This window comes from Arachis hypogaea, chromosome 19 (genome assembly GCF_003086295.3).
Source record: "Arachis hypogaea cultivar Tifrunner chromosome 19, arahy.Tifrunner.gnm2.J5K5, whole genome shotgun sequence".
NCBI lineage: Eukaryota > Viridiplantae > Streptophyta > Magnoliopsida > Fabales > Fabaceae > Arachis > Arachis hypogaea.
The window spans coordinates 152,311,294-152,321,811 of record NC_092054.1 but is presented as its reverse complement, the minus strand read 5'-3'; the positions used below and the strand labels follow the sequence as shown (position 1 = coordinate 152,321,811).

General features: G+C 34.0%; 1 protein-coding gene across 3 annotated transcripts; it reads right to left on the bottom strand.

The window, feature by feature from the left end:
• Positions 1-5,395: 5,395 nt before the first annotated feature.
• Positions 5,396-8,161, bottom strand: LOC112779980 (uncharacterized). Of its 3 annotated transcripts, XM_025824327.3 has the most exons (10): positions 8,029-8,161; positions 7,738-7,938; positions 7,537-7,621; positions 7,105-7,347; positions 6,550-6,654; positions 6,320-6,425; positions 6,168-6,244; positions 6,038-6,078; positions 5,806-5,915; positions 5,396-5,696 (listed from the first exon to the last, which is right to left on the bottom strand). In XM_025824327.3, exons 2-9 carry the CDS (start codon positions 7,821-7,823, stop codon positions 5,906-5,908), a joined length of 753 nt encoding a protein of 250 aa, XP_025680112.1. In that variant the 5' UTR covers positions 7,824-7,938; positions 8,029-8,161; the 3' UTR covers positions 5,396-5,696; positions 5,806-5,905. The 3 variants fall into 3 exon arrangements, with proteins under 3 accessions (XP_025680112.1, XP_072084104.1, XP_025680113.1); XM_072228003.1 differs by lacking the exon at positions 8,029-8,161 and having other exon boundaries at positions 6,168-6,202; positions 7,738-7,967; XM_025824328.3 differs by lacking the exon at positions 8,029-8,161 and having other exon boundaries at positions 6,550-6,645; positions 7,738-7,967.
• Positions 8,162-10,518: the final 2,357 nt, after the last annotated feature.

The window sequence follows — 10,518 nt, the reverse complement described above, 5'->3', positions numbered from 1 at the left end:
GAGATGAATTCTGTAATTTGATCACATCAAAATTAAAAAGAGAAATAAATAATGATAGAATCATAGCTTAAGTCTCAATTATAAGGACCCACTTTGAATTATAATAATAAATGAGGAATGGCGTGCGCAATTTTTAATTAGGCATTAGTTTAAAAAAAAATTAATTGCATCCTTTATAGATTTTTGTGGTGTTGTGTTTAGAGATAAAAAAAAAAAAACATTGAAAGAAAAAAAAAGAACATGTAGATTCCAAATGGACAAATTAGAGACAGGGGGTCTCAATTAACATAAAAAGTAAATTAGAGAATTAAGTCAATTTTTATAGTGTTGGAAAAAAGATTTAAAAAAAAAAAAAAAACGGAAGTAAAAGAGGAACGAATACAAGGAGATCCAGAGGTATAACAACAATGTAAAAATTTAGGGTAAATTAGTTTAATAATAGGGCACAATTTAGTTGATAAATTTAGTTTAATATCAACGGTTTATTGTAATTTAATGGTTGTGATTCGTATTCTCACTTCTCACTAGGGTGCACATGGATAGGGTGAAACTGAATTTGATGTGATCCAGACCCGACCCGAAATATACACCGAGTCTATTTATTAGACCTGAACCCGACCCTAGACCCGATAAAACCAATACACTTTCAGGCCACAATTATACCGGGTGAAAACCGGGTCGTTAACATTACATTACGTTGATACCTTCTTGTAAGCTAGTATGTAAAAATATCCAAATTTCCAAGACTCCAACCATTATTTAACATGGTAAAATTCACTTAAAAAATATAACAAGAACTAACCCTTCTTTAAAATTAAAGCATAACCACAATCAATACTAAAGCAAAACCACAATCAATACTAATATTGTCTAATAATACCAAATATTTAAATCAATACAAATAACACAATATTATGCATTAGTCTAAAGTCTTATGCATTCTAAACATAAAACATTAACTTATAGTCTTATAATGACTAATAACACAAAATATTAAGGTTTACAATACTTAAATTCCACATAAGAATAGTCATGAGCCATCACTAATAACACAAAATATTAATTGTGTATGATGACCGGGCCACCGGACCGACTTCGGGTGACCCGAGCTATGGCCCGGACCCAGCCCGAAATATTGACCGGGTCTATTTTTGAGACCCTTATCCGACCCTAAACCCGATGAAATCATACCAAATTAGCCCCTAAAGTGTTCAGGACCAGACCGAACTTTCGAGCCGGGCCGGGTCTGTGCTCCCCTACTTCTCACATAAGAAAAATATGCTCATAAGATATATTCTTTATATATACTGTATTTTGCGTGCCATATCTAATATCTTTAAAAAAAAAATTGATATATTTACATATTTTATAAAAATCTGGTGAAGCAGTAAATAAAATAGTTTGATAACTAACTTGATTTTCATAATGTTAGTTAATATCAATGTGTTTTTTGATAGTAACAAATATAACTAGACACCTGCCTTCTTTTAAGTTATTTTATAAAAATTAAGTTTTGCACTTAAAGTAGTAATAAAGAACTATAAATTTTGCTAACGAATATCTAAATATATATCTTACGAGTATTTGTTAATATGTCTGTCTAAAATCAGCCTAATTCTTTTGAATTTATCTGATACATCATTAAATTTAAAGCGTTAAATTAGATTGACAAATGATCTATTTAAATTATTATTAATTTATTAAAAATTACACTTAAAGATAATAACTTTTTTGAGATTTTACAATTGTCCACTATAAAATGTGAGAATCAAATTCTGCTTGCTGCAGCGTTATGTCTTTTTCGTCAAACGATGAACCTTTGTTTTTTCTTCTACTCATTTTTCGTCTACCTTCTTCCTCTTCGCAATGTCCCTATGCTTCTTCTTCTACCCATTGTCTTCTGTCTTCTTCCACAACGACTCCATGACCTACTTCTTCAAGTCAGGGCTCAAATTATGTTGCTTGTGTGTTGTTTTTCTTCTCAAATTTTCCAATTTTTTTTAAGGTTTTGATCAAAAGAGGTTGACCTTTAATGGAGCCTCCAGTTGGGAACAAGTTCTGTATCGGTCGAAAAATCTGTGGCGGATCCTTTGAAGAGATCTATCCCGATGAGCTTTCTCCTTTTAGGATTTTTCAGATTAATTTATTTTAATAATTTTTGTGTGGGTACCAATATTCAGACAAATGAAGAGGTTGCGATTAAGCTTGTGAGTACTCTGATCTACCTGTGTTAATTTTGAAAAAGAAATAGTAATAATCAGGAGGGACAGCTGCAGTGACAACGGAGAAGAGAAGGGCGGTGGAGGAACCAGTGGACAAGGCCACTCTTCAGAAGTAGAGCCACATGATCAAGAGTCTGCTGCTAGGTCCAGGGAACGCAAACAGGTACTTACCTCTTTTTCAATTTTTTTAATAAAGTTTCTTTTGTTATATATTTTGATTTGATGTTTGAAAAATGGAGATTCTTATGTGGCAAGTGAGGTTTACTATTGCTGGGAATCTCACTATTGGGGGCTATAATTGTTGAGTTGGAAGGAACAAGAATTGAATTAAAGTTGAGATTTTTCAATCTTATCTCTATAACTTTAAATTACTTGTTGCTACTTCTTGAGTTCGTCATTCTAGTATCCAATTGTCAAAATTGGTATAAAAGATCAATCTTTTATTGACTCTGTTACGGTGATGTAAAAATTGGTGGTTAGATTTAGATCTAATTGATTATTGAATACCCGTGCGGGTATTCAATAATCAATTAGATCTAAATCCAACCACCAATTTTCACATCCCCGTAACAGAGTCAATAAAAGATTGATCTTCTGTACCAATTTTGATAACTGGATACTAAAATGACGAACTCAAGAAGCTGCAATAAGTAATTTAAAGTTATAGAGATAAGATTGAAAACTCTCAACTTTAATTCAGTTCCTGTTCCTTCCAATTCAACAATTATAGCCTCCCAATATGAGATTTCCAATAATAGTAAACCTCACTTACCACATAAGAATCTTCATTTTTCAAACATCAAATCAAAATATGTAACAAAAGAAACTTTATTAAAAAAAAATTGAAAAAAGGAGTAAGTACCTGTTTGCGTTTCTTGAACCTAGCAGCAGACTCTTGATCATGTGTCTCTGCTTTTAAAGAGTGGCCTTATTCACCAATTCCTCCACCACTCTTCTGTTCTCCTTTGCCACCGCAGCTGCCCCTCCTGATTATTACTATTTCTTTTTTAAAATTAACACAGGTAGATCAGAGTATTCACAAACTTACTCGCAACCTCTTCATTTGTCTGAATATTGGTACCCACACAAAAATTATTAAAATAATTAATCTGAAAAATCCTAAAAAGAAAAAAACTCACCGAGATAGATCTCTCCAAAGGATCTACCACGAATTTTTCGACCGATACGAAACTTGTTCCCAACTGGAGGCTCCATTAAATGTTAACCTCTTTTGACCAAAACTCTAAAAAGGTTTGAGAAATTTGAGAAGAAAAATAACACACGAGCAACAGAGTTTGAGCCATGACTTAAAAAAGTAGGTCATGAAGTCGTTGTGAAAGAAGGCAGATGACAGTGGGTAGAAGAAGAAGCATAGGGACATCGCGAGGAGGAAAAAGGTAGATAGAAAGTGGGTAAAAGAAGAAAAGGAGGTTCATCGTGATGTGGAAGAAGACAGAGAATAATAGGCGGAGGAAGAAGCGGAGAGACATCGCGAAGAGGAAGAAGGCAGACGAAAAGGGATAGAAGAAAAAACGAAAATTCATCGTTTGATGAAGAAGATAGAGGAAGTGGGTGGAAGAAGAGGTGGGGGCTCATCACTGCAGCAAGCAGGGTTTGATTCTCATATTTTATAGTGGGCAATTGTAAAATATCAAAAGAGTTATTATCTTTAAGTGTAATTTTTAATAAATTAATAATAATTTAAATATAAATCATTAGATCGTTTGTCAATCTAATCTAACACTTTAAATTTAATGGTGCTTTAGATAAGTTCAAAAAAATTAGGCTGATTTTAGACAGATCTTTTGTTAACAATTCAAAAATAAAATTTTATTTATATGAAAGAAGTAATTTTAAAGAAGTAATAACTTTAAATAATTTAATATCGCTAGAAACTTTAAAATCTTTCCCCTTTTCTAAAAAATATTTATAATTCTGTATTACTAGTTTTCTATTTCTACCGACGAGCAATTAATATCAATTTTATCATAATGGTACTGTTATCTTTTCTTCTTATTATTATTCTAGTCAAAAGTCATAACATTCCGCGAAATTGATTTTTCTTTTTCTACTTAAAGAATGAAGACAATTAATTAGAGGGAAAGTATGAGAAGCCAATGGAATACTTGTACAATGTGTACAATGGAGGTTTATGGAGTATTAGAGATATAATCATTAATGTTACATTTTTCCATCAGCTGAAGTTTTTGGGATGAATGGTATCATGATATAGTGTTAGAACGCTAGATCCAAAAGGTCAAGAGTTCAATCCTTGGTGAACCCAAAATTAATTTAATCTTTTTGAAAGATGTTTATTATCCCTAGTACTCGGATGGTTATTCTAGATAGTATGAAAGATGTTCATTTTATAACTCAATAATCCATTGTACACATTGTACAAATAGTTCATTGTCTCCCTAGCGGGATCCTTAATTAAATATAACCTAGAAAGAAAGGTGCATGAAGGAATTTTTTTTGGTCAAGTTGAATAGATAAAATTAAATATCGTTACTGTTTCATTACTCGTTGGGATTTCATTTTGTTGATGAATATTTTTAAAATAGAGTAATAATATAATGTCACAATTCACAAATGTATTCATAAATATATTTCTCTTTAAATAGTAAAACCTAATAAATATATTAATTTTTTATTTTTTTTCCTATTTAAAACAAAGGCAGTTAATTAATACCATCTCAATTCCGAAATGATGACATTATCTTCTTTTTTATATTCTGGTTAAACTACTACAAGAAAATAAGCTTTCTGCCATATTTTTAAAGTGTGTCGAAAAGTGCTAAAAAGGGTGCTGACAGCTTTTCGGCATGCTTTTTGAACTATCGGCACGCTTTTGAAAGGGTCACATCCGCGAGCGTGCCGGTTGCTCTATTGCCACGCTTTTGTGGATCTATCGGCACGCTTTCTTTTTTGTCACGCTTTCAACTCTTGCCACGCTTAAAAGCGTGGCCATATGTATTAACCTATCGGCACGCTTTAAAAGCGTACCGAAAAGTGAAAGATATGACTACGCTTTTAAAACGTGCCAATAGTCGGAGAAACATGAACCTATTGCCATGCTTTGAAAGCGTGGCTATATCCCTATCAAATTAAAAAAAAAAATTGGCATGTGCTTTTACACATACTCTAATGCACTCCAAAAATAATGAAAAACATTGACAAAAATCTGTGAATATCATTTAAAAAATTAATTAATGAAAATTAGTATTACATTAATAAAATTCAAACCAAATTAGCTATATCAATCTCTTATAACCAAAGTGGTTATAAAATACATTGGGATAAAAAATATCAATCTCTCCCTCTTCATTGTAGCTTCTTGTTGCTTCATCTCATGAATTTACTGGATTCTACAAGCCCTTACTCTTGCTTGAACTCGAACCATAGCCAAGGCAGTGAAGGCACGTAACACACTTCCATTTTTTTTCCCTCACAAGTTTATAGACATTAGACACACTGGATTGAATCAACATACAAGTGTTAACATTTGAAGACACTTATTTGGGAATGAAACTACATAGATTATACAGAAATCAAGAAAATTTTGGACTTGAAAAAAACATACTTGCCAAAAACTGTTGGTCCAACACCAAAAACCATCAGCAAAGTTAAAGCAGCTTTGTATGTTGCCTCTTCCAGTATTTTATTTACAGCTTCAACTGACTCTAGATGAACCTAAAAGGAAATCACAGAAGAATGTCATGAAACATCATAATAACATCATTCATTTCAGTTATAATAAATAGTTAAAGCAAGCCAGCAACATCAAATTATTTGAAAGATATTGTCAATCAAACCTTCCAATCAAGACTGATCTCTTGGGAGCTGCAGATGCTCCCTGAAGCAAACAAATGAAAAAAAAATTGGACAATTGAAAAATTAAGAAACAAAAAAGATTTAATAGAAAATACACCATGAACAGTATACCTCATGGATTCTTCTCATACTCGGTATTAAGAGCACTGAGCAATGCAAACTTAACATTAGTAGGGAACCTTTAATATCTGCACAGGGAAAATTTTAGAACCTTGTAACAAATAAATAATAAGGGAAGGACATTCAAAAGTTAATGTAGTAACCTGGACCAATAAATCTATGCAGAACACCCAAAAGCTTAATTGAAGCATTTCTAGTGACAGCTGCACTTGACTGCAGCCCAGTTTCTTTCGGAAAATCAATTAACTCCTGCAAAATAGGATTGCATCAGAACATACAAACTAGAACCAAGACTCGAAGAGTATCCATAAGACAATAATACAATAAAATACTAGCATATTTAAACAAAAGCATGTAAATTCAGAAAACACACCTTAAGCTTTATATGTGATACACCAAAATCATCAACTGAAACTATCCACAAATGTCCATCACTAAGAACTTTAGGATTCTTATGCTCATTCATGATCTTGTAGAGCTCCATGACAAAAATAGTTATTTTAATGGATCATATGTTAAGATATTAAAAAAAGCAAAAGCAAAAAAGGTATATAGTTCAAACTAAGCTTGATATGAATAAATAGTACATAAAAGAAAAATATTTAAAATCTAAACAAAATCAATAAGCCACTTTATAGAAAAAACATAAGATAATTAAGGAGTAGAATCTAATAATAGGGAAAGAAACATACATACAGTGTAGTATGTATACTCATATACATGCTTTTCATAAGAAGAGGTTCGCTTTTTACAAATGAAATCAATGAGAAAAAGTTAAGAGAAAACCAACGCTACTACTTTTTCTTCAATTCCATAGTAGAACCTTTAATTAATTTGGACCCTGCTGTGCGCACATATGCTTCCACGATCACGCATATTTCTATATATACTAACAAATATTACACCAAACTAAATATATAAAATCTACCTGCAAGACATCTTGTTGTGTATAAGAAGACAACACAGTAGAAAAAAGCTCAACGCTGTTTCTAGCAACATCAAAAGCTTCTTTAGTTTGTTCAGGAGTAAAACTCTGCACAGGAATATCATCATGCTGAGTCTGGTGTGGAAGATCAAGTTCAGCCTCAGACACCGAACGCGGAGGAGTGAAAATAGGCGCCAAGCTCTCGTTGTCACGGCCAGGGAACCGAATACCCTTTGATTTCAGACTCTAAACCACAAAATGGAAACAAGCAATCAACAATAACACTAACAATAACCCACACTAGCAAATTCAACAGCTAGAGCTAGTAACTAGCCCAATCAATTTAGCCTAGGATTTTGAGTTTCTAGTTTTTAGGATTTAACTAACCCAATTAAATTTCTAAACCACGTAAGCTGCGCAAGGGGGCAGAACTACCAGCGGGCAGCTGCTCCAAGAGCACAAATTGCCAATCAGCATGCCACGAAAGATTACAAGCTGCACCAATTGACACCTTGTATACCTATATATACACACAGAAAAAGAACTCAAAAAAACTAACCAAATTTCACAAAAATAAAGAGGAGACAGAGGAAAATAGAGACTAGAGATAAGCAAATGCAAGCAAATTAAGAAGACCTCTTTCTCATTGAACATTGGAATCTAGATGAGAACCACAGGGAAATTGGAGCTTCCAAGTTCAAGATCATCCTGGATGGGTTCATACTTGTAACACTGCTCTGGTTTCTTCCAGAAGAGCTTGACCAAGATGATGACGATTCCTATGTACAGTCTCTCCAAATGCAACTGCTCCCTTCTTCCTTGGTGCAGCTTCAGTACCTAGTTAAACAGAAACAAGATCGCATTAACGAAATGATGATTGACAAAAAACACAACTACTGAAGATCTGAAAATAGATCGTGGAGGTACCTTCTCTGAAGCCGCTCTTGAATCGATGACGAACGGATTTTTGCTAGTAAAGAATTTCACAATAAATTCTCATTACTAGTATAGTTTCTAAACCAACAAAGAATCCTTTCATACAAAAATTTGGTTGTCACTAAGCAAACCCAATAAAATAAACCGAAATATTTAAACCTCGGGTCGTCTCTCAAAGAATTGGAGGGAAGTGTACTTATAATTGGTTATGAGATTGTATCTTTTTAAGGTTTTGAATAAGGAACAAGAAAAGTAAATTGCAAGAATTAAACTAATAGCTAATAAAGCTCTTGGCAAGGTATGAGAATTAGAAGTCCTATCCTAGCTATCCTTATCAATTGTGACATCAATTGTCCATTGCTCCCACTTAGTTAACCTCTAACTATGGAGAAAAGTCAAGTGGATGAATCAATTTGATTCCTCAAGTCCTAGTCAACTCCTAAGGAAAGACTAGCTTTAGAGGGATCCAAATCAACTAGCAAATTTCAATTATCAGCCAACAAAGGAGTTTGATAACTCAAGAGTCTCCAATTACTCAACCATAGCCAAGAATATAAAAATCTAACTTAAAATCCTCCCAAGCATTTTATCAAACACTTGGAAGGCACAACATAAAAACATAGAGAACTAGCAAGGAATATTAAATCCAAACAACCAATTGCAAACATCAATGACTAACAAATAATAGAAGAAGCAATAAATATGAAATACCTCAAATTGCATTAAATAAAAAATCAAATCTAACATGAGAATTCATAAACTAAAGTGGCAACATAAAGTAATCAACAAAGGAAATAAATAAACTAGAAAGCTAGAACAAATAAGAGTTGAAGAGAAACTAATTAAAGTAAGATAGAAATCTGAAATTGAGAATAACTAAACCTAAGAACCCTAAAACCTAGAGAGAGGAGAGAGCCTCTCTCTCTAGAAAACTACATCTAAAACCTAAAATTATGTGAATGAATGTTGTATGAATCAATGAATGAATGATTTCTCCACCCTGCAGCCTCTAATATGTGTTTTTCAGGCTTGAAACTGGGCCAAAAACAGTCCAAAAATCCCCCAGCGATTTCTGATACGTTCAGCACGCGTACGCGTCGATTGAACTTTCACAAGGTCACGCGTACGCGTGATGCACGCTTGCGTGTCACCTAACTACATGGAAACTATGGCAAATTGCATATCATTTTGAAGCCCCGGATGTTAGCTTTCCAACGCAACTAGAACCACCTCATTCGGACCTCTGTAGCTCAAGTTATGGTCAATTAAGTACGAAGAGGATAGGGTTGACAGCTTAGCGATTCCTTCAATTTTTTGTATTCCTTCCACTTTTGCATGCTTCCTTTCCATCCTCTAAGCCATTCTTGCCCTATAAACCCTGAAATCACTTAACACACATATCAAGGCATCGAATGGTGATAAGAGAGAAATAAAGTTAGCAAATTTAGGGCCAACGAAGTATGTTTTCAATCATAGCACAAAATTAGGAAGAAAAATGTAAAACATGCGAATTTTATGAATAAGTGTGAGAATAGTGGATAAAATCCACTCAATTAAGCACAAGATAAACCCTAAAAATGGGGTTTATCAATCGGCAAGGCACGTGACGGAGGTACCTCATCCTGCCAGTGCCGGTGGTCTTTCTGCAGATGGCCTTCACGCTCCAGTTATCTGTAATAAAAAACACAGACTATCAACTACAGTCAACAAGTCTCACATTGAAGGAAACATCATTTTAGGTTCTATGATTAACCATGATTGAACTACTAATCATAGATATCCCAACATATATATAATTTCATTACAATTAACAAAGTACAAACCACACACCATAGTAATTTTCTCCGAAGCTTCGATTGCGGAATTGGCGAAGGGCTTCTCCTCTAAGGTTTTCCTCTTCCTTTTCTCCTCGCCGATGGAGGTTCCGAATCCAACGAGGGTGCATGGATGGAGCAGCGTTGATGGTGCGAGAGACTGTTGAGAAACAACTAGGGTGCGACAGAGAGAGGGATGGGTGTGAGGGTTAGATGAAGGCGAGCTGAGTGGTGCGACGGTCATTGCAATCAGCAGTGATGAACAGTGCCGTTGGGTGCGACGGCTTCTAGCTAGGGTTAAAGTGAATTTGGAAATAAAAGTGAAGTGTATGTATGAGCGCTGTTATCACTTCTGCTAGGTTAAAAGTTAACTTAAAAAAAAAGTTAAGTGTGGAAAAAAAGGGGTGGGAAATTAAAATTTTGGGGGACCTCTATTGGTACGATTTTGCAGGGTGCCAAAATAAATATGGAAATTAAATTTTGGGGGAGAAAACTTTATTGGCACGCTTTTGTAGGGTGCCAAAATAAACACAGCATATGGACACGCTTTAAAAAGGTGACTATTGGAAGACAAACTAGCCACACTTTTTAAGTGTGCTGGTTTCTCTCTATGACCACACTTTTCAAGCGTGACAAAAAAAAGCGTGGCCAAATTTCAGATCAGTGA

What these genes read in the sequence shown, in the direction of transcription:
- LOC112779980 (XM_025824327.3), bottom strand. Translation starts at nt 7,823, where the DNA reads ATGAACCCATCCAGGATGATCTTGAACTTGGAAGCTCCAATTTCCCTG. An exon ending in TATCACATATAAAGCTTAAG is followed by an intron (nt 6,426 to 6,549) that starts GTGTGTTTTCTG and finishes CCTATTTTGCAG; the next exon opens with GAGTTAATTGATTTTCCGAA. An exon ending in GCATAGATTTATTGGTCCAG is followed by an intron (nt 6,245 to 6,319) that starts GTTACTACATTA and finishes TTCCCTGTGCAG; the next exon opens with ATATTAAAGGTTCCCTACTA.